The 25,180-nt window shown below is 33.9% G+C and overlaps 2 protein-coding genes across 5 annotated transcripts in view; both read left to right on the top strand.

Moving 5' to 3' along the window:
- The window catches only part of LOC111513588 (sodium channel protein Nach), a 126,479-nt gene extending 124,399 nt beyond the window's left edge, over positions 1-2,080 (top strand). The window contains exon 10 of the mRNA XM_074178497.1: positions 1,507-2,080. Coding sequence (XP_074034598.1) covers positions 1,507-1,697 — 191 coding nt within the window. The 3' untranslated portion in view covers positions 1,698-2,080. The remainder of the gene's footprint in view (positions 1-1,506) is intronic.
- Positions 2,081-8,314: 6,234 nt separating this feature from the next.
- On the top strand, positions 8,315-23,640 carry LOC111513591 (uncharacterized). 4 transcript variants are annotated; one of them, XM_074178511.1, is made up of 11 exons: positions 8,315-8,470; positions 10,029-10,091; positions 10,157-10,201; positions 14,074-14,115; positions 14,271-14,312; positions 14,498-14,539; positions 14,908-14,949; positions 21,642-22,229; positions 22,284-22,628; positions 22,951-23,073; positions 23,154-23,640. In XM_074178511.1, exons 1-11 carry the CDS (start codon positions 8,410-8,412, stop codon positions 23,486-23,488), a joined length of 1,728 nt encoding a protein of 575 aa, XP_074034612.1. In that variant the 5' UTR covers positions 8,315-8,409; the 3' UTR covers positions 23,489-23,640. The 4 variants fall into 4 exon arrangements, with proteins under 4 accessions (XP_074034612.1, XP_023025581.1, XP_074034611.1 ...); XM_023169813.2 differs by having other exon boundaries at positions 21,642-22,628; XM_074178510.1 differs by lacking the exon at positions 14,271-14,312 and having other exon boundaries at positions 21,642-22,628.
- Positions 23,641-25,180: the final 1,540 nt, after the last annotated feature.

Below are 25,180 nucleotides of genomic sequence, written 5' to 3'. Positions count from 1 at the left end.
GAACTGTATAAACTGAAATTAGATGATATTGAAGATTTAGGTACAATACTCATAGTAAACGTCCATGATACAAAAACCAAAATCTCAAAAAAATTTACCATCACGGAACATCTTGAATTATACCGAAAATATACGGCACTCCGTCCGCAAAAATACGCAGAAAAAAAATTATTTATTAATTATCAAGGTGGAAAATGTACCTGCCAGATCGTTGGTATAAATAAAATTGGTAAAGTTCCTTCGGTAATCGCAAAATACCTAAATTTACCTCATGCTGAACAATATACAGGCCACTGTTTTAGGCGGTCATCCGCCACGTTATTAGTAGAAGCTGGAGGCGATTTGCTTACCTTAAAAAAACATGGAGGTTGGAAATCCTCTGCAGTGGCAGAGCATTATATAGAAAACTCAATTACTCAGAAAATTGATGTGGCAAATACACACTAATAGAGAAATCAAATGCTGCAGGTGTAAGTTTTGGAATGGTCACAGGTTCCAAGATTACTATTAATAATCATTATTATTCCACATCAGAGTGAAAACCAAAAATAATAATCTCAGTATAAGAATTAATTGTTAATTTTACTTACTAATTATTCTGAAATTCAATAAAGCTCTTTGAACTAATGGTGCCTAATTTTCTCTGTATGTTCGTAGAAAAAGTATAGTGTGCAACATGTGCGAGAAGACTTTTTTACACTCGCGTTGTTTGCGACACTCGCCTGAGGGCTCGTGTCGCAAATTCCACGCTTGTGTAAAAAAGTCGATTTCACGCACTTGTTTTACAATATACTATTTTGCTGCGAACTGGTTTATTTTGGGCAGAAAACCCAGGAGACATTTTTTGTTTAGAATGAAACAGGCTATTGGAAATACATTTTTAAATGGTAAACAAATAATAAGACAAAAAGTTACATTGGAAATAAATTTTAGGGGTTGCGTTTTCCACCCCTTACAACTATGGGGTAAACCAAATAAATTACTCACTAAGTGTCTTTTTGGTAGTAGGTACAAAACGTCAGGGTAATTTCAATATTGTAACTTTTTCAGTGCTTGTGAAAAAAATTGTTATACAAATTTTAAGTACCCCCTTTAAGGGGCTGTATTTTAACAAGGAATGTTCCAATGAAGTTTCTTTATATGAAAGATCCTATCTTTTTTTCGATGAAGAATCACCTCCTTAAATGTTTTACACTTATTCAGTTACACCTTGTATCACTTTGCTGTGATCAGCAAAGCAATATATTGAATGTATGTGGTCTTTTTCAATATTTCGATTTTGAATGAGTTGATACATCATCGTTAGAAACCGAAAAACTAGAAATTGTTATGTGAAAAGTTTTATTGCATGGTCTCAAAAAGCAACGCAAACATCGCAATGCTCTCCTGAAATTAGAAAAATAAAATTTGAACCTATGGCTTTTTTATTGAACGTTTCCTAAGATAAATACTCTGTAGTTTCCAGCTTTAATTTTTGAAATGTATAATTAATATATTTACTTTCAGTGTCAATGGGAGGAGCAATATCGCTATTTCTTGGAGCCAGTATTTTGAGTTTTGTTGAAGTGATCTACTACTTCTTCATAAGACCGTTTTCTGATATATCGAGAGAAAAATTGAAGAAAAGAAAAAAACCTGTTAGTTTTGGTAAAATTAAATTTCAGAAAAATAATTTAATGTTAGCTAGAGTTTCGTAGTGTGGCATAAAATTAAGTTTGAAGTGATGAAGTTGACTATAACGAAATATAATATAATCAACAATTTAATGTTTTCAAATTATTCCCTTTTCAATTCCAGGATAACATAGTTGAGATTATTGAATACAGAACTATGTAAACAATTCGTATGAATAACTTATGCAGTATTGAAGATAAAATAGGTGAATTTCTGAATACATTCCGGAATTTTGAAAAATATCATATTTAGACTACCACATGAACTGCTATTTCGATAGCAAAAAAATACGGGGATCGTTCAAAAAATACCAATTTCGCTTGAACTACCTTCGTTTATCAATATGTACTCAAGTCAATATGCCATTCGAAATGAGTACATCTAGTGTGAATTTTGATATACCAGTTTGATTGTCATATACTCATTTCTTCCATTATTCCTCACCTTTGAAAACGCTATAATGGTTGAAAGAGAATTAAATCGATACAACAAGCTTTGTATTTATTAAGCAACGGTAGCCATTATAGTTGTATGGTTTTTCTTTATTGATTGATTTCAAATTTTGCGCTTACGGAAGCGACTATAAACAGGTAATTTGGAGAATAAAGTCGTTATTTCGAATTTAAAGTCGAAATTTTGGGATTAAAGTCGAAATTTCGGGATTGAAGTCGAAATTTAAAGGCTCCTCAAGACGGTTAGTTGCAAATCTAAGCTTCGATATCGACCGCCAACGAAATTCATTCATAATCTTTCACTGCAGCTTTCACTGCAAGGCAACTAATCGTAAAAACATAATCAGAATGTACTTTATTGTCGAAAGAATATAATTCTTATTGACAAAACACACAAATGAATACAGGCTCTGATCCAATTGAAGTTGACATACACATCTATGAATATTACTGGAGTTTTTTTTTCAACACGAACCCGTTATTTTAACACATCGACAGGTGTTTCGATTACCAAGTGATCATCTTCAAAAGAAAGATCAAAACACGTGTCGAGGTGTTAAAATAACGGTTTGGTTCATGGAATTATATGACTGCCTTATCCTTTCTCGATTTCATATCATTTCTAGATACATGTGGATTAGTTTTCCGATAGCATTCCAGGTCAGCTTCCCAAGTTTCTACTACCGCAAATAGTCAAACCACCAACACTGACATAAAAAGTTGACTTGGGTGTCACACCAATAGCTGGTTTCATTTATGTCTGGTTCCGTTTTGCGTTCACGCAGTTATTTTATTGAGTACTTTTCTTTTTTATTCACATTTTGTCTTCAATCTAGGACCGCCTGCCAGGTACTGACGATGCCCAATAGGATGAAACAGATGTTTACCGGTGGCTCTTAAATTGAAATTAATATGGGAATGATCAAAATATATCCATTCAAAAAATGTCTCGGGAAGTGTTACTTCACAAAAATGCTAATCTCGAGCGTTCGATAAGTCTAGCATAAACGATGAGCAAATGTAATTAACTGCGTTGGGGAAGGATCGCGGGGTTGGTTGTTACAGATACGGCCATAAGAACAATAAAAACCCGTCTAGTATAAAAAACATCGATTTTTGTTCTTCAGATTATTTTATAATTGTAATGCACATCTACATACCCCGCTTGTCCTGTCAAATGAATCGCTTGTTTGAATATTTTGTATCCCAACGCTTTACTTTTTGTTTTGATTCTTATTTTTTAATTTATTGTTCTCTTTCTAGTTCCTACTTATTGGGTGTGTCTGTCAAATAATGGCTTTAAGTGCTTTAAGTCTGAAAATATACCTCTTTCAATTTATGAAAATCGTTTTCCGTCACCTAATCCGACGGATATGCAGTACATATTCATCCAGGCATTGCATCGTATACACTATGGAATCTATATTTTTTCTCTGGAAAATACGAATTTGGAAGATAGGATTTCAACTTCCATTCACTACTAATCAGAAAATAATTGGCTATTATTCTATGGGGATGCTGCATCAATATTGTTAGTATTTTGAAATTCAAATTTATATCTCAATGAAACATGCTACAGAAAATCGAAAAGTTGTCAACATTTGTTTTGTTTTAGCTGGTTGCCCAGCCAAAACTTCTAGCTTCAGCACTTCGAGTTGCTAATTTTCATTGACGTCTAAGACAATAAGCTGAACTTCAGAATCCATGATGTTTATCTTCCACGATGTATGCACTTTCATTTTGTTTCTGTCAGCATATTGAAACGCCAAAGACCCGAATCCTTTTGTGGACACACCTACGTGTTATGTTGTTTCAAAAGTTTTGTCCGTTTTCATGAGTTCACTTCAAATTGTAATATATCAGTGAATGATCATTCAATTGAATCGAAATGAGCGCAATTTGGAACAATATATTTTTGTCAACTCAATACAAGTCCTATAATTCTTTTAGAATTAAAATTGTGTGCTCGGGATTCGATGAAGTCGCCGAAGGCTGGTCTTGATTGGTGAATTGGTCTGGGAAGTATGGTGTGTGAGGCAGAACTTTGACGCTCAATTCGTTTGTTTTCGGACGGTGATTTGTGAAACGTACGGAAGGAAGTGATTTTAAACAGGTAATTTGGAGAATAAAATCGAAATTTTGAATTTAAAATCGAAATTTTGGGATTAAAGTCGAAATTTCGGGATTGAAGTCAAAATTTCGAGGCTCCTCAAGGCGGTTAGTTGTAAAGCCAAGCTTTGATATCGAAGTACTTGAAGAGATGGTAGTCCGTTGGCGAGAGGTCTGGTTGGTGAGGCAGAACTTTGACGCTCAATTCGTTTGATTTTCGGACAGTGATTTGTGAAACGTGCCGACGGGGGCAGAATCGGACCTCTTCTGTTGACCAGTGCCAGATGCTGCTGTTGGAATTTTCGGTACATTTCGTCGATTTTCTCACGATAGGACTCTATTGTGATAGTTTACACAGTTGCAGAAAATTACCGTGAATCACATCCGCCGCTAACCACCATACAGTCTTCTTTGGTGGGTTTTCGTCTTTGGAAAGCGCCTGCCTGGCTCATCGATGTCCAAACACAATCCTGAACGTCTCCTATTGTCGTAGATGATCCACTTTTCATCACACGTGACGAATTTATCCTCTCCAATACGTTTCAAACCATCAAAAACCGCATGGGAGCTGACGGCCAGTTCTTTCGCTATCCTAATGAATCAGTCTCCACCAGGGTTCTCAAATCCTTGTCTTGGATTACTGTAGGTCGACCACTTCGGGGCTTATCTTCGAGTCCAACATCTAAAAAAACGAAATTTCGCAAACCAAAGTCGGACAGTGCATTCATTAACTCTATCATTGCCAAATGCCTGGTTAATTTTTAGGGCTGTTTCGACAGTTCTTTGGTTCAATTTGAATTTGTAGAGAAGAATTGGCCGAAAATCGCCTAACGATATCATTTAGTAGTAAGCTTAGAAGGGTCAAAAAACAGTTGGAAGGAAATGAATATCATCAATGTAAAGAGTCCAAATTCTCTATCAATCAGTATACACCACGACACAGTAAGATGAATATTTATTCATATAGAGAGCTGCAAAAACACGTTACATTGAAACAACCCAATAGGTACATTTGACTTAAATAATTAAATATTTCTTGAGCACTTCGTCAGAAAAAAATTGATTGTTTCTCACATAACTAACCGATTCCAGATTTTGGGTGACTACAAGAAGAAATACTATCAGCATAATTCAAATTATAACTCAAGTGACTATTTGTTTGTATTTTATCGTAAATTCTTCAGCAACGATGCGATATGGCTCATTATTTATTACTTCTTCTGAAGCTTTTGTTTTTCTTTAGTTCCTCGTTTCTGAAACGAAAATAAGAATATTGAAAAATTCTCACTTATTTGTAAGACCATTCAATAATTAAAATGTCAAAATAATAAATATTCTACTCTGAAATACTGGATAATAGTTAGCCAGCACATGTTATATTTTATGGCCATAAAAATGTTTTCTTTTTAAATAATTGAACTGAAGAAGTTTCTGTGACAGCTTGTTGCACTGCTACATTTGCTATGTATCAACTAACTCCAAAGATATGTTTTGTAGAAATAACTGAATAACTTTAATAACTACATAATCAAACGACACATTATATACTATTGTATTTATATGCCACGAAAATATCATCATCATCATGCATTACCAAGGAAATACTCATTTCGACAAATTCAAAATGGCCCAATCACTGTGAGAGCAAGCGACACACATATTTGTTTTGGTTTTATATCTCGAACTATTGAAGCACTTTCTAAATTAACGCAGAAGCAATGCACAGAATACTACAGTTACAGAACACTCCTCTAACAGATTCCATAAATGAGAACCAAAACAAAATACCTAATCTTGGAATTGAAAGGGTTATATTTTTAAACAAGATTCCTATTGGTTGAGATTTAATTAAATACATGAATGAATGTCATTACGATGTTATCGATGACATAAGTAGATCAAACTCATTCCGTGACATAAAAATCGTAATTTATGAATTCTCTTATGATATTATCCAAACTGGTAGTGAAGAGCCCTAAGGCAAGTGTCTTACAGCGAAACATCGATGTCTACCAGTGAAGATGACAGTGTTTCATGTAAGTGAAATTTTCACCTTTCATTTAGTATACTCTGTAGAAGTCATGTGAATTATATCTAATTCAATTCCATAACAAAAGTTTGGAACACAAACTGAGTAGAGAAAAGTGTTTATTGAATAATTCAGTATTCATATAAAAGTTTCGAATGAATTTTTCTTTCGTATAGCTATTTCAAGAGGGCTTTTTCTTCGAGTTTGTGTCTGTAAGTTACTTTTCTTCATGATCTACACAACTGTGTACAGAGTTACTTCTTTTGAAATTGATTGCTTCCTTCTTTTCTTTGGAAGATTCCCACATTGTTTTGTACCAAGAAGGAGTAGTAGAAAGCCTAAAACTTTGTTTCACAAAAACCTAATATTTGTTCTTTAGTTGTTGTTTGTCATTTATTTTTTCTTGCTAACTATAGTACACTTGTTTATTTATTCTATTTGGATGCCGGAATATCAGCTGTCAATTCATATCTTTGACTAAAACAAGAGGCTTTATATCTCAATGAAAAGATGAAAAAGATTTCAACCTGGGCTGACAGAAACCAAAAAGAATTCAATGCTACGAAAACCCAAGCATCATATCCTTATCATGTTGGTAATAAAACCTATGTCTTGTGTCAATCGGTACATCCTCCAACAAATTTGATAAATCATTTAGGAGGAATTATCTATGAATTTTTTCATTCAAAGAATCATCAAAGAAATATGGTACTATGACTTGATCACCAATTAGGCCCTTCCAAACATTTATAAACCATCTGTTTAGTTATCGACTCCTCTCATCCAATATGAGTTTTCTGTTGAGTACCTAGCGTATTATGGATATTTACCTTGCCATTAAAGTTGAAAGTGGACTCATCATAACACCTGTGCTGAAAAATCTAGGGCCTAAAAAGAAAACACGTATTTTTTGTTCAAAATTGGCTTTATTCAATAACCGTATCTCCATCAAGAGCCACACAAATATTCCAGCGCCGCCCTAACATTTCAATACCATTTTTGTAGAACGATTTATCTTTTGCCCCAAAATAGGCCTCAGTTTCAGCAATAATCTCTTCATTCGAGCAAAATTTCTTATCGGTGTGCATTTTTTTGAGGTCTGCAAACAGCCAGTAGTCGCTGGAAGGCAAATCTGGCGAATACGGTGGATGTGGGAGTTTTGCCATTGTTTTGATTGACTTGTGGCACGGTGCGTTGTCTTTATGAAACATATTTTTTTGCCACATGCGGTCGTTTCTTTGCAATTTCGACCTTCAAACACTCCAATAACGCTATGTAATATTCACTGTTGATGGTATTTCCCATCTCAAGAAAGTCGATGAATATAACAGCATGCACATTCCAAAATAACGGGGCCATATCTTTTCCAGCCGATTATTGTGCTTTCGGGCGATTTGGACGAGGTTCACCAGTTGCTCTTCACTCAGATGACGATCCTTTTGATTCCGTAGTGAAGTGATGGATTCATGTTTTCTTCCATTGTCACATATCGACGCAAAAATTCCTATTTGTTAAATTTAAACATGGCCAAACACTGCTCAGAATTATCAAAATATATATATTTTTGGTCAACAGTGAGCTCGCGCGGCACCCACTTTCAACATAGTTTCCTAATAGTCAGAAGGTCATGCAATATAAAGTCAACACGTTCTTTTGATATCTTTACAATGTCAGCTATCGTCCACCAACTTCTTGTTGATACACCCTGTATACGTCACTCCGCCCCTAAACATGTCAAGAGAAAAAATCATAACCTTGATACTATCGCGTGAAGTTTTCACTCAGCCCGCTTGATTCCCCATTGCAATGTTTATATCAGAAACAGAAGGATTTTCCGATAGCACTTGTGCATATCCATGAAAAAACTGAAATAGTCTATTCCGGAAAAATATAGTACCTAAATTTTGAAAACGTTTTTCGTTACTTTTCATAATGGTAGCATGAATTATGTATTCCAAATTGTTATGATATTTCTACCCTCGTATACCTGAAACACTTTGAATTTAAATATGAACTATCTCAGGAATGAATAAAACTTGATAACTAACATTCCGAAACAAGGTATAAAACTATTGGATTAACAAAGACAGTTACTATCTAATTTCAGCTGCTAACTGGGAAGAAGTTAGCTCAGAGCAAACCAACATGGAAATTAGGGTAGCGTTCGTTTTTTGTTTTTTAATTCATTCATCGGTTTCCTTTGCAGGTAAGTCACTTTTTTCTAACAGGTACACATATATGTAATTGTTTCAGTTATAATATTATATCATATTTATAATACAGACTTATAGAATAGAAATATTCCCAGTTTAATTGAAATTTTGGAAAATTTCATCGTACCCAAAACATCAAAAAAACAAAATCTGAAAAAATTGAAGGAGTGAAACAATTACTTTTTTATTAGTGACAGTACCAGCAATATTATTATTTTTATATATTGGAAAATTATTTATTATTATTTTTCATTTAATAATTTCCATAAAAAAAATATATAAAACTGTAATCACTCACGACCTCAGAATTATTACTTCATGTAAAGCTAGCATGCCTTCATTTCCAATATATACACATACAACAAAATCAGAATACTTTTCTTTTATCAGAATATGACCGTTCACATCCCTAGGAAAAAAATGCATTTGTCAATCTTTCATTTCTTATGAGATTTCAAAAAAATTTTAAATTATTTTTAAGTCTGAATAGGTACTTTTATTGTTCATTATCATATAACAAATTCAAATGCAGACTTATACTACTCATTATACTACAAGTAGTTTCGAGTCTGAAGGGTAGGTAATACAACTTTCAAATTTCAGATTTCGTCCACTGATCCAATATTCAAAGTTAGTTTTAAATCAAATTCAATAAATTGCTTCATGAAGGGCAACAGGTTTCAATATATCTTATTCATCCATCTGTATAAATGCTAAATGAGTCAAAATTTAAGACAATTCAAATTTCTATATTTTTTAGTGGGAAAAACGCCGTATACAAGTTATAACTCGTCTAACCTCTTGAAACTACAGTATGTTATAATTTTGAAACATAATTTAAATTGTAGAAGTAACATCAGTTTCCGCAAAAAATAATTTTTGATTGTGTAATTTGTATTAACTACCATTAGAATAGCTGTTTCTTTACTATATCTTGGGCAATCATGAAAAGATACTAACTGATTGAACATGAAAATCATGTCTCATAAAGGTTTAGAAGAAATCAAAATGAAAGTTCACTTTTTCGACTGTGCAAATGAGAGAAACTCAATCGAAATCAAAATTGGTTATATACGTATACAAATATTTACCAATTATTTTGTTAGCGATCGATAATTATAAATGACAATTATAAGTGACTTTTTATTGAATAAAAATGGTTATTTGTAAATAATCAAGTATATAAAATGTTCATGATGAATCATTTCAATTGTATTGAGTGGAATGTTCCTCAATTCCTCAAAGTCACCACCATCTCCACTGCTAAATAGATGCTAGAAAGAATATAATTAAAGTACTCTCTTTGCGATTATTTCTCTTTTATATAACGAGTAGTTGTATTCGTAAATAATAAGGGAAAGACATCGGACGCCTCACTCAAAAGAAGAACAAATCGAAAATACGAATTTTTCTCTCTATTGTCAATGCTCATGGGATATATCGAGTCATTTGTATTCTGTTGAATATATGGTATAACTAAATGTCATATCATAATTCTAATATATTATTAGTGCATGTAGTTTTGTTTAGTTCCCAAGCAACATTTTCTAGGTACCAATTTTCGACACATAAGCACCCGAGCCAAAGGCGGCCATTGTCATATAACATGTAAACGTAAGTATTTTTTAACCTATATGGTATTATGAAGTTCACTCATTCAATTCTGAATATTTTTGTAGCTTCCGAACCAGGTGGTACAACAAATGGCTCTACACCAACCACAGGTAAGTATCACAAAAAATCAGTATTCAAAATTAGGTTTAGACAATAAAAAAAATCATCTACTCAGTACTTTATACTGAATGTTGTCTCTCTTCAGCAGAAATCTAGAAGTCGTTCCTATTATTGACGATTTGTGTTAACATATATGTAGATAATTTTGAAAATATAATCTTCCTTCCTACCTTTCAATGATATTTCGTTGCTGAAAAAGTTGGAGCCCATGGGGTTTTGAACGTGATGTCCATTTTATCATAACAAACAATCAGCAAATGAATAAGTTTGAGCGAAACATTTCTTTTGTTTCGAAAGGGATGTATTTTTAGGAGATATTTTTATGAAAGTCAAAGGTACAGAAAACTCATCCGAAACTATCAAACTTACGCTATAAGTTATCACCTCTTTTGTACACTATCAAATTATTTGCAGAAATGGTCCTATACTTTTTATATAAGCCACCATTTCTTGAGAATTTGCTATTCAAATCATAATGTTCTTTAGTTAGATGAAAATTGAAGTATCTCGAGAACTATAAAAAAATATAAGAAGGATCTGAACCATCTGAGAGAAGTCAATCGATCATTCATTCACATGCCGCTAAAAACAAACAAAGAGAAACCATTAGGAAACATTCAAAATAAAAATGGGTTCATTTGTTTTCTATCTGAAGAACTATCCGAACATAATATTGATTCAAATATCAATTGCAATAGCCTTTTCATCATAAATTATATAAAGATATAATTGAACATGACAGGGTTCGCAAATAGCGGAGAAAATCGATTAAAGCGACTCAAGAACATTTTTCTCAGTGTTATATTATAGATTATATCTATCAGAGGTTACTACACATTTATGGTAACGTCTCAAACGTAAACTGCTTTTTGAAAATTGAAAATTTAATAATAAATGCAAATTTGAAATGACGGTCAAATGAAACAATACATTCAAATGATGCTCAGTCTGATTTCGTCACCTTTTTTAAAGGAAATCATTAAAAATCTGAATTGAATGAATTTTGCATTTTTTGTGTGAAAAGAATGCGAACAGTGAAGTTGAAGGAAAAAGCAATTGAGATCCCATAATAAATTTGTAAATAAAAAAAACAAATATCCGTTTCACACATAAATGTAATTATATCACTATTTTTCAAAAAAGTTTAAAAATTAAAGAATTGTATGTTTCTGCATATGAATACATCATTCTATGTCAAACGGAAAGTTTCCTTCTTTATTTAAACTGGTTTTTCCTCAGAATAGATTTTGAAAAAATTACAAAAGATTTCCATTGAGGTTACAAATATAGACGTTTTTATTTACATTGTTTCCAGTAATTTGCACGCTTAGAAGAAGTATTCGATTTCCAAATTTGGTCAACAACTCAGTGGTGGCGTTATAATTAATTCCTTACTAGTTTATAATATGGAACCCCGTGACTCGTGAATTTATAAGAAATACTCAAATCCTCAATTTTTTTATAATTTATCACACTATCAATACTGCTTTGTCAAAAATTGAAAAAACTTACATTCACAAATATTTATCAGATAACAAAAATGAAAAGTACTATAGTATATCAAAATCAGTGTGTCATAAGAAAAAAAATATATTCATTGGGAAAGTACGCTCTAGGCTTTTAACTTTCTGCAATAGTTGAAATAGTTTTTTTTTTCAAGTTGAAATAGAGCAAAATTGATTTTTGGTCAATCTATAGCTTTTCATTTCGTACTTACCATATTGCAGCTCAACGTCTGTATTAGATAGTTTGTAGTGCTCTACAAATTTTTCTCGTGAAATTTTCTTTAATTACCTATTGTTCTCATGAAGAATCTAATAAGGAAACATTTAAATTTTCCAGCTTGGATTTTAATGAAAATCAATAATTTAGCACGAAAAAGTAGTATCCTCATATATATCATTTTGCTACAAATAGTATTATTATATGTATATTTTGTAGCGACTATACTTACATAGACGGTACAAGCAGTATAAACAAGTTGAAAATCAACGAAAGTTCTGTAAGTTGTTTCTTGGGCGGTGACGGTTGCAAATCTTTTGCATCACGTAAAATAATGGGTCAAAGTGCTCAGTGCAGCTAGAAGAACTTTTGCAATTTTTTTGAAGATTCAAAATGCAAAATAATTAATATGTATAAATAAATTCAATTTTTCTTCTGCCTATGAAGTTGTTAATCCAATATTTTTTCGATTGTAACAAAGAATTAGAATTTTTGTGATTATTTTATAATTTGAAAAACCTCAATCGATTATGCGAACACAACTTGCAACAAAAATATGGTCATATCAGGAAAAAATTGAAGTTTCGTAAGATTTACATGGTTGCAAATTCAATGCTTTATCATTATGGAGATATTAGCAGCTTGCAGATTGTCTGCAATTTACAATGCAAAAATAGAGCATTGAGACTTCTTTCATTATTCCAACAATATTCCGTTCAAGGCAGACTTATGCAAAATTCCATGAATAATAATAATAATTGCTCTTATTGATAGAAAACAAAATACACAGAAAAAATAAAAAATAATATATATATATATATATATATATATATATATATATATATATATATATATATAACCTTCTATCAAATGGCAGGATTCAATTTCTGACCATGCTACAGAGAAATCGCAACATGAGCAGACCTTGCTCTTCCATTCATTTTCATTCATACCCAAACATTCAATTTGAGTTTCGAGACATTTGGAAATGATATTCTCTTCTGACTGGTTTGAATTTATCTATGTTTTACTTACATTAAGAGCTGAATTTTTCATAAAGAGTGGCATCTATACAAAAGTATAAGAATTTGTAAAGACTGTCACTGTGAACAAACAAAAATTATGCCTCTTTTTATTATATATTTGATGGTATCAAAGATATTTCAATTGTTATTTTATAATTCAATATTCATCTTGAAGTAGTTTTTTCGAAAGTTTTTTTTTCATGTAATCCAATGTTTTATATGGAAGTAATTGTTTCGAGGAGGTTTCTTCTTCCAGTTTGTATTTGAAGGTAACTCATATGCATTATACACATCTTTATGAAGATTTTATTGCTTTCTTTTTTCCTTTGAAATTTTTTGTATGTATGAAGATGGAGTAGTAAAAAGCTGAAACTAGTATTCCCCAAAAACTAATCTTTCCTGAAAATATGCCCCATTCAATTTCCTGGGGTAGTTCTTCATATTACAATAAAGGTCAAGTAAAAAAAAGAAACAATCGCATTCACTGATTGTCAGTTAATACGATTTTAACAACATTTCACTAAATCAAATCACAATAGAACACTGAATATAGTTAATATAAAGTTTTCACTTATTCGCTTTAAAACAAACGTTACCTTTAATCTTTAATTGTCATCTCATTTTTGGTATTTCATAATAAAATAAATTATTTTTGAATAACCTTTTCGCAATAAAAAGCTATGCATCATTATTCATGTATTATTTCTCCATTTAATTAAAAATGTTCCAATCAACAAATATGAACCATTGCGTTTTTTGACTGTTCGATCAATTTCTTCACTCATATAGTTCATGGGCTCAATTATATTCACATACCTTTCCTGGAAGAAAAAGCCCTCTCCAGTTTGTGTCTGAAAGTTACTTCTTTGCACGATCTACACATATTTGTAGAGTTTATTTTAAAATCAATTGCTTTCTTCCTTTCTTTGGAAGAAGAAGGGGATGTACCCCTTTCAATTTGAATCAATATAACTCCACATCATTTTTAAGAAATGTTTCGAATATTCAAAGATCAATTGAGTTCGGGAAATATTTGCTACTATAGTCTTAAGAATTTTCTGTTAACTTCATAATTCACGGAGTTTACTTAATTTTATTTACATATATTTTTTCAGGTGTGACATCATCAGGACCAACAAAAGTTACTGAACCTACAGGTAAAAATCAATATCGTGAATTCGTAAATTTATATTATATTTTCATGAGTTATCGATAAATGTGTGAAATCATTCAGTTATAAAGTTAATCATTTGTTCATTCAAGTCATAGAGTGTTTTCAATTAAACAATTATATTTATATATATTTCTTTAGGTGTGACATCATCAGGATCAACAAAAGTTACTGGACCTACAGGTAAAAATCAATATCCCAAATTTCAATTTATATTAAGTATTGAATGTATTTTTAACACTTGTCGATGATTGTGTAAAATTATTCATCTATAAAACTCATCCACTCAGTTATATTTTCATATATAGATTTATGTAAGTTATCGAGTGTCTTTAATTCAATAATTGTATTTACATATATTTCTTTAGGTGTGACATCATCAGGACCAACAAAAGATACTGGACCTACAGGTAACAAATCAATATACCAAACTTCAATTTATAATAAGTATTGTATTTTTAAGACTTGTCGATGAATGTGTGAAATTATTCAGCTATAAAATTCATCCAATCAATTATATTTTCATATATAGTTAGTTATCGCATGTCTTTAATTTAATAATTGTATTTACAATACAATAGGTGTGACATCATCAGAACAAAAGTTACTGGAACTACAGGTAAAAATCAAAATTCCAAACTTCAATTTATATTGAGTATTGTATTTTTAAGACTTGTCAGCTATAAAATTCATCCACTCAGTTATATTTTCATATATAGATTTATGTTAATTATCGAGTGTCTTTATGTAATAATTGTATTTACATATATCTTTTTAGGTGTGACATCATCAGGACCAACAACAGTTACTATACCTACAGGTAAAAATCAATTTTCTAGACTTCAATTTATATTGTAAATTGCATTTTCATAACTTCTTGATGAATGTGTGAAATTATTCACTTATTCAATTCATTCACTCAATTATATTTTCATATATAGATTTATTCACGTCATCGAGTGCTTTCACATAAATCCGAAAGGAAATTGTATCGAACATTACCAGTCAGAAAAAAGCAAAATATAAGGGCACATATTTCGGTTGGACCTTATCAGTATAGTATAGCTAATTGCAAGAATGGAAAAAAACACCTATTTTCACGACTCTCGTATATTATAAATATGAAAAAGAAAAAATTCAAATATGCTTCTAATCAAAATTTTTCTCCCTAAAATTGTTATCACTGTCGGTCATTTCCTTCAAAAAATTTGTAGGATTTGTAAAAGCACTTAAATGCTTTTTCAATCTCTCGTTATAAGGTAGATCACTTTTTGGTAGAAAAAACAATATAGTTGTATAATATATTTCAGTTATCCTGGGGAAAGTGATAAGCACCACCGAAAGCTTGATAAGAACAAAAGTTGATTGCAACCCCAAAAAACTGTACGTCATATAATATATCCATATATATGTTGAATCTATATTTATGGTAATTCAGCGCGGTGCAGCCAAGCGCATTCTGGTTTCAATTGATTTCATTCGTCGGAAATGACTAACATGTTCACGCAGAAAACTATAACTACCTGTATGACATTCGGGTCCGGAATATAACTACTGAAAGATGTTAACGGGTATGATCAGTATAAATCGAAGAATAAATAATAATGAGCAATCACCCAAAAAAGGAAAATGGTTGGAAAACTGCAGAATATATTTTTAGCTAATTAGACTTGTCAGTGTTATCAAGGCGTGAAAGATATCAATACAAATTGGTGAAACATACGGCCTCCTACGAACGACAACGTTCAAAAATCGAAACTTTCGAAATAGAGCAAGGTTCCGTGGGGTACACGTTCCACTGGGGGTACGTAGTTGATTCATAAGGGGTACGCGATTGAGTATACGTAATGGCGGCGGCTAAGGTGCCTAGTAAAAAACGGCTTCATCGCGTATAAAATGTCCCAAAAGTCAATATTTGTCAATCAGTTCCCAAAATGTACAAAATACGTCGAGTCCTATTCTACTTCAGATTAAAGTTTTATTTCAAACAATAATTTTGTGAAAACGAGCGAATCTCAGAAACACATTTCATCACCAAAACGAAAAAATATGACGAAAACTATTTGAAAATTGGATTTGTGTGCAAAGAAGAATCTCAAAACCCAGAGCCACAATGTGTGATATGTTCAGAAGTACTCGCAAATAGCGCGATAAAGTCATGAAATCAAACGTGACCGTGGGCCTCTTATTCCCCGAAGGGCTAGGCCGCTAGGCATAGGTGACACATTGAATGTAATACCCACTTTTTGCAATGTTATCAGTCCCATGTTGAAGGGGCGAGCCCATTGCCATACACCGAGTACGGTTACATACTCCCTGCTACTACTAAAAACTTTCTAAAAACAGAAAAATGCCCAATACTTTGCCAAACATGGAAATCAAACTCGAGACCCTGAGGCAAAAAAATACCTTATTTGTTCTATATAATGCTGAACATAGGTATCAACTGTATTAGGTTTTAATAATATACCTATCAATAGCTAGTTTTTCAAGGGGTTCGCTGTGGTCTGGAAAGTCTAATAGGGGTACGTTGAACAGAAAGTTTGAGAAACCCTGAAATAGAGGAAGTATCTCAAGTAAATTCTTGAGACCACTCAAATCATTCATTACGTCAAAATCTATTAACAACTTATAAGCATATACAATGTGTACCCTCTCTCATCGAATAATTCGTTCAATCTCATTGTTTGTCGTTAAATGTTTATTCTTCGTTTGAACAGCGGGTTGGTAAGTGTATCTGCCACTTAGTATTCTGATGCCATTCTTATGGTTGAAATACCTCCGTTCAAGACCACTTCCCTCAGAAAAAAATATCTTATATGAATATGTTCAGTACTTTTATGATATTCTCAGATTCTATTGAGGAAATAGCTACTGAGGTTTGTTGTTGACTGAGTCAAGATATCACACCGCTAGCATACTTACAAATAACACATGTTCGGGAAATATTCGTTCGAAGTATTCGTTTTACTTGGATACAATAATGATTGCTGGAGTCGTTTAAGGATCTTGAAACAACACTGATTGCATAAGCAATGGCTGCGGTCTTGTACCTGTCATTAGATACATAAGAGCTCCAACTGCCTCTTTGTATAGAAAAGTTGTATTCAAATCCATTTCGAATTCGTTCTCTGATTGAATACGATTTTTCGCAATGTATGTTGAGACGAGTTAATAATCTTCCATACCAAAGCGTTCTAATATTTTTCTCGTTTAAGCTGCTTGATTAAATTGATTAAATGAACCATCGTTTTCAGTTTTGATTCCTGATCCTAGGAATCAGATTTCGCTGTCATTTTGAAATAATTCTGCAAGTTTTGCAAGATTTTATTCTTCAAAGAATGATTAGTTGTTGCAAGTAACCCATCATCAACGTGTAGGACCACGATTATCATATCACTCGTATGTTTTTTTATGTATAAACATGGATTTGCATTACTTTGCTGAAAATTAAGTTTCTTCACAATATCGTGAAATCGCTTATTCCAACATTTTGATACTTGCTTGATTCCAAATAAACTTTTCTGAAGCCGACATACTCGATCAGTACTATCCTCATGTCCTTCAGGTTGCTTCATATAAACCTCTTCATCAAGTTTGCCATAGAAGAATGCAGTTGTAATATTAAACTGAGTGAGAGTCTACTAGCAGCAATACTCAGAAAAGTTCTTATCGTACTACCTTCTGCTACATGGCTGAATTTTTCATCGTAGTTTTCACACTTTCTTTGTAAATAACCTTCGATAATCAATCTGGCTTGATTTTTTTTATAAAACCATCTACATTCAGATGCCTTTTGTGAACACATATAATCGCTATCCTATCAGCACTAGCACTAGCAACAACTAAGGCATAATCATCGAAACGAAATGGCTTTTTGATTTCATGTCTATCTCTTAGCTGCCTTTTGATCACAATGTTCTCATCCTCTAGAAGTTGGTCTTCTCTCTCTTCAGATTGGGAGCCAGAGATATCTGGTGTATTCTCAGTATCTGTGTCTACTGATTTGTCTTCTTCTTGAGAAACATCTAACGTCTCATTTTCATCAGTAGAAGGTACTCTTGGCATATTAGAATTAAATGGTTTATCTTCGTGAAAAATTATATCACGAGATCTTATCAGCCTCTTAGATTTCTCACAGTATATCATATCCAGTAAGTGCTGCTTTCATAACATTTTTATCCATTTTCTATCGACATCTTTTTGGTATATGTGCATAGCAGTAATCTGTTTAAAATCTGTTTTTCCGTTAATCAGCTGTCCCCCTCATACGAACGACAACTCTCAGAAGTTGAGAAACTTGTGCGAGCTAAGGACTAACGAAGTCTTACCTTTTAACGTGTGATTCCTAACACGGTTGCAGAATCATCCCCGCTTCAACCAGATAAATTCTCTCGAGAAAAATATCTGGTCGAGGCGGGAATCGAACCCACGATCTTCCGATCGTGAGTCGGGCGCACTACCACCGCGGCCAATTCCACCTTGAAAGGCTTGGGTTTCAAACTAAACATAGAGAAAACTGAAACTAAATTTTTTAATGGAAGTCTCTTGCCTCTGAATAGAGTCTTTTTAACACACACATACACAACACATACATACACAACACTAATGGCCTATTACTCTCAGATGCCTCATATTTGGCTTCTTTTCGAACAATATTTCGAAGGAAGATTTGTCTTTGATACCAGATGTACCGGATCTGTTCAAAATATAAACAGCTGTATTGATCATTCAGTCCAAAAGCTTTAACTCATTCGTTCTTCGCTAGCATGCATCAAAGCTCTTGTCGTCTTATTCACTGTTCAATTCTCGCGTTATATGCAGCCATTCTGCTGAGGAGTATCGGAAATAAAGATTCTGTATCGTATTTTATAGTTATTGAGAACTTTAATTATTTCTCTATTTAAGAATTCTTCACTTCAATCAGATAAGAATTCCCGAACGTTGTAGCCTATAGCTTCAATCTCTGCGAGAAAAATCCTCAGCTTTTCTACAACCTCAGAGTTTTCTTTGATGAAGAAGACATAACGGAATCTATTAACATCATCTTTGAACTGGACATAATACCAGCAACCTGACTTATATGGACAAAAACGTCCACATACATCAGCATATATTCGTTGTGCAGAAACATCAGCTCTTTCTCTAATACAAAACTTGATTATATGGGCATTTTAAACGCATCCTCCGCCAAATTGACACATATACCAAGTTCACGTTCGAGTATATACGGATTTCACATGCTTCTTGTTTTTATATCTAAGTCCTCGTGGTACAGCTCAAATATGTCGTCATTGCAAACTGTATTCACATTAACAGAAACTTTGGGTTTGATGAATTTTAAATTCAGTTTGTACAATCATCCATATCTGTTTCTTGTTCCAACTAAAATAGTTTTTCGGAAAATTCATTTTGACATTTTTCAGCACTAGAGATAAATAGGCTATCCGAGTTTTGATCTTGCACATATTTTTGCCACGGTGAAAATTATTCCATTCACACAAGCTTCTACTCTCAAAATACCTTAAACTAGAGCTGGGATTGAATCTTCATCGACTGTTGAAAGTTTATATTTTCGAAACATATTACTCTGATTGGTGATATGGTTTAGAGCACCATTATCAACATTCAATTTGAAATACTGTTTTATTGTATGCCCTTTCCGTTTACAATATTCACAAAACATATTGTGATTGCCTCTGAACTTTCCTCTATTTTCCAAGAACATCACTTTCTCTTTGACTTCGAATTTGGATGATAAAGCTTGTTCATATGCACAGAGTTGGTTAGTTAAACTCAACTTGAAAGAAAAGTACTGTAGAGGAAGAGTCTCCAAAATCTTTCAAATCAGCCATAATTCTGGTAGATCGCATTTACAGGTGTTTCCATTTACTACTTTATCCTTGGTGATTTCATTTTGCAGAATATTCCAAAGGTTTTTGAGTTTGGATATATGAGATGTAATGTCATCTTCTGCGTGTCGTGTGAAGCTGAACAATTCCATGCACGTATTATATGTTTTTTCCTCAACATAATCATTATATATCCTATGTAACTCTTACCACACTTCACGAGCAGTAGTGTACCGCATCATTTTTGTAAGAGTTTCTTGAATACTATTCACTCTAAGGATCAGTAATGCATTATTGTCTGCTTAAATAAAGTCTTTCAACTCCTTCTCATACTCTGTTTCCTGAGGTTGGGTTGTGTTTTCTGGTGAAGGTATTTTTTCTTCAACTACCTTGTATACATACAACCGCCTTGAATATATCGTTATAATAAGCTGCTCCTGTATTCATATGTTGACCAGTTTGACTTTCCCTCAAGTAATCCTATTTCTATTTTACTTGCTTTCGAACTCAGATTCAGATGAATAAAAATAATTGCTTCAGAATTTTCAGCAAGACTATTTCAACAGTTCCTTATACTTTACAAACCCCTGTCATAAGGATAGGTTAGGTTCATTGTGGCTCACGCCTATTCACACTCGACCAAATAAATCCAGCTTCTAAACGAAGCCGATTTGTCTGTATGGTGAGTGGTCTTTCAGGTCAGATAGTAAGGATACGGCTCTGTCGAACTCTAAAAACCTGATTCGATCCCCAGTGAGGCAGGCACAAAGTATATGTTCTGCTGTTTCATCGTTAATGAGGTAGTCGCATAGTCAAGGTGCAAAATTCCCACCTTGCTACCCGCGACAACCTTCCCATATGAGGGTTTTTGCACGTCAGCTACACCTGACGATGCCTTAGATTCAACCGTGCAGGGCTTTTTCGCCTCTGGTTTTGGTGAATCATCACTTGAACGCAAACGTTTGCTAACTTACTCATGGGGGAGTTTGTTCCTCTACCTGAGACAGATTCTGCGTACGCCGCTCAAGAATTTGGTGCAATGCGGTTTTATAAGGTACCCTGCTCTTGAGGAGACGACTAAGTCGTTTCCTGGCTGCACCACCAAACCTTTTTTTAGGTTCAGTTATTGGATCAGGAGTTGAGGAGTTGAGAAACTCTCGCTCCTGAACTAAATTTACAGGAATGTCGGTTGGAGTCGTTAATTTGACATCTATCTCCTCTGTAGACTCGCTCATGATCTAAATTTACAGGGAGGTCAGTTGGAGTCGTAAGGTCGACATCCATCTCCTCTATAGACTCAGCGTCAGAAAGAATTTTCGAGTTTACTGTCCATAAAAGTCCTACGAGTAGCTAGGGAAAGAAGGTCAATCACGGCAGAGCCCCGCATTACCGTAAGGAGGTACCGTCATTCGTAAGAAGGTGAAGGCTGGTTAATGGAAAAACAGATTCGAAACAGATTTTTTTCTTAACATTCGCATAAAACATAGCAAGCTTTCTTTGTCTTTTCGTTGCATTGCCTAAAGTTGACGGCACTTTTGAATATTTCAGTGAACTATCATCATCTCGCCGTCATTTTGAATTTAACATTAGGTATCTCCACAAAGTTCTTTCGATTCCAAGGTGATTGGAATTATATTTTTATATAACATTTCCTTTTGAGGTCCTGGATCTGAAAGTCCAACCCCATGTTCCGGAGAAGAAACTACGAAAAATCCAGGTGGATCATCACCTGCAAGTGGTTCATCCACGAGTAGTCCAGGTGGAAATACCTCTGGAACCACTGAAGGCGACGAAACAACTACATCGAGTGGTAATCCTTCTTCTCCTGGCAACGGTACTGGTACTCCTTCAGAAGTAACAACTGGAGGACCTTCTCCTGGTAGTGATATAACTGGTAGCACTTCTTCGAATAACCCCACTGGAAGCTCTTCTCCTGGTGGTGGTACAACTGGTAGTCCATCTTCGGGTAACTCCACTGAAAGCTCTTCTCCTGGTGATGATACAACTGGAAGCACTTCTTCAAGTAACCCCACTGGAAGCTCTTCTCCTGGTGGTGGTACAACTGGTAGTCCTTCTTCGGGTAACTCCACTGGAAGCTCTTCTCCTGGTGATGATACAACTGGAAGCACTTCTTCAGATAACCCCACTGGAAATTCCTCTCCTGGTAGTGCTACAACTGGAAGTCCTTCAGGTACCCCTACTGGAAGTTCTTCACCTGGAGATGATACAACTGAAAGCACTTCTTCAGGTAACCCCACTGGAAGCACTTCTTCAGGTAACCTCACTGGAAGCACTTCTTCAGGTAACCCCACGGGAAGTACTTCTTCAGGTAACCCCACTGGAAGTTCTTCTCCTGGTGACGATACATCTGGAAGCACTTCATCAAGTAACCCCACTGGAAGCTCTTCTCCTGGTGGTGGTACAACTAGTAGTCCTTCTTCGGGTAACTCCACTGAAACCTCTTCTCCTGGTGATTATACAACTGGAAGCACTTCTTCAGGTAACCCCACTGGAAGCTCTTCTCCTGATGGTGCCACAACTGGAAGTCCTTCAGGTACCCCAACTGGAAACTCTTCTGGTGGTGTTACAGATACTACTCCTTCTAGTGATACAACCGGTAATTCATCTGGCCCGACTAGCACTCCTGGTGTGTATAACTGAAAGATATACTGTAAGACTCAAAAAATTCTAAGATGCTTATAGAGCTAAATCTAATCGTCGGTAGTACAACACGAATTCAAGCTTCGACCAATACTGAATCATATTCAAATATCAGTTTTACTCATGAGTGGGTATTATAATTATCGAAACGAAATTCTTAGAGATGTTAGTAAATTAAATAATTTAAAAGAACGATTCCATTATAATATACTACTATTTTACCAGTATCTGTTTTGATTTTATTGGGTAAAAGATGATCTGCATGTTTTGTATGTCGATAAATCAGAGAAATATCATGCTGTTTCTAGGAGGATTGCCAAAATGTCCTTATGCATGCATACCCGTGGATTCAGAAGAACGTCATCACGGTAGTCACTTCATTCACCATGTGAACAAGTACAGTCACGAAGGCAACATAAAATATATCCCAGGTTAGTTAAAATAGTTATGGATATATAATTTTGCAGTTCACTTCATCCATTGTAATTAACGTTGGTCCACGTTTATTTAGAACACGAAAAACACCATGCTGCTCATTCAAGAAATCATCAAACTCCACATGAGAAGCATCACGGACACCATGGAGTTTCTAATGAACACGAAAGGCATCACGAAATTCACGGAAATCACGGTATTCATAGTCAAGAGACACACCACCACAACTCCCACCCCCAAGAGAAACACCACCACAATTCTCACCCCCAGGAAAAACACCACCACAACTCTCATCCCCAAGAGAAACACCATCATAACTCTCACCATGAACAACATGGGCAAGAGAGACATCATAATGCACATCCCCACGAGAAACATCATGCTACACACAATGGACAAGAGATTCATTAGACATATCCAAGGAAATCGAATATGAATGGAAATAATATACGGAAATAGCTAAACGAGAACGGACAATACAATTTTAAATTAAGATTCTGTAAATATATAACTTGTGTACCATTTATTTGTAAGATATTATTGAATATAGATATATAAGTTGATATTTCTGGTTTATTAGATAGAAAAACATCGTTATCCCATGAGCATTGTTTCCAGTGTGATGTATGAATATTGAACTAGAGATCATTATTTTAATTGGTGTATCGAAGTATTAAAAATAAATATTCATTGAATTAGTTAAGCAGAGGTGATAATAACTATTACTTGTTATACGAATGTAGGCTTGTTGACTATTACTTGTGAAGGTTTCCAAAAAACCCAATCCAACTCATTCAACCGAGTTTTGGTTCGACCTGTGTATTTTTTTACTCATAAAAAAATGGAATTTCACTAACATTAGGATGACTTCAATATTAATTATTTTGTAGCATTTTTCCTAGGATATTTAACTAGTGTTTTTAACAATATTTTGTGTGCAGACAACGGAAAAAATAGTAAAAAAATTCTATCACCTATAGATAAGTCACAAATTTCACACAAATTTTCTTATTAAATAGGTTTTTAGGTTCGGTATCGGTTCGATGTTTCTGTATTATATAGTCTATATAAGCGGTAAATTGAGTCTGAATTATGGAGCTTTTATGACGAACAAGTTACTACACAATGTGAATGTATATCTAAGATAAAATACGGTTTTAATCTATTTATTTCAATAACAAAACGAATCTTAACTGGGAAAATCCAGTTCCTACTGGAACAAGGCATGTATGTGTCAGTCTGCCCCCTCGCTGGGCCTCCCAAAGGACCCAGCCGAAGTTTTAGGGTCTAGACTTAAAGAAAGACATATTATATTAGCCTCCGGTTTAGAGAAAGGGAATTTGTTCCTTTTTTTACACAAGAGGGTGACCTAGTTTTCTGCAACAATATACCCGGCGTCATGGAAATATTCAACATGACATATGAACCAGAGAAATGAAGACTTTTCATCGATTCATCAAAGAGAAGTTTGAAAGATGTACTTCTTCACAATGGGAACCAATATGCTTCTGTGCTCATTTCAGTCCATTTGAAAGAATGCTACGAAAATCTTGAATTTGTTCTTAATAAGCTCAGCTACTCTGATCATAAGTGGACCATTTGAAAATTTGAAAGTTATTTCAATGTTACTAGGTCAACAAAGTGGTTACACTAAGTTTCCATGTTTCCTATGTGAATGTGATCGCGGTGACAGAAAACAACACTATGTCAAGCAGGTGTGGCCAATAAGAAAGGGTCTTATTCCTGGAGTTGAAAATGCTGAAAAACAAAGTTTAGTGGATCCTAAAAAAATCTTACTTCCACCACTCCACATCAAATTGGGGCTAATAAAACAATTTGTGGAAGCATTAGACAAAGAAGGAGATTGTTTCAAGTATCTTTCTGAAAAGTTTTCTGGTCTATCCGATGCTGAACTAAAAGAAGGAGTCTTCGTTGGGCCTGACATAAGAAAACTTTTAAAAGATGAAAGCTTTGTCACTAAAATGGAAATGAAAGAAAAAAAATGCCTGGAATTAATTTAAAGTTGTTATAACAGGCTTTCTTGGAAACAAAAAAGACCCAAACTACAAAACTTTGGTTGCTGAATCTATACAAAACTACAAA

The sequence above is a fragment of the Leptinotarsa decemlineata genome, unplaced genomic scaffold, assembly GCF_025532065.1.
Source record: "Leptinotarsa decemlineata unplaced genomic scaffold, Ldec_3_MD MMD2_tig00003902_RagTag_RagTag, whole genome shotgun sequence".
Taxonomy (NCBI): domain Eukaryota; kingdom Metazoa; phylum Arthropoda; class Insecta; order Coleoptera; family Chrysomelidae; genus Leptinotarsa; species Leptinotarsa decemlineata.
The sequence above is the reverse complement of the archived record's forward strand: the minus strand, read 5'-3'. Positions and strand labels throughout refer to the sequence as shown.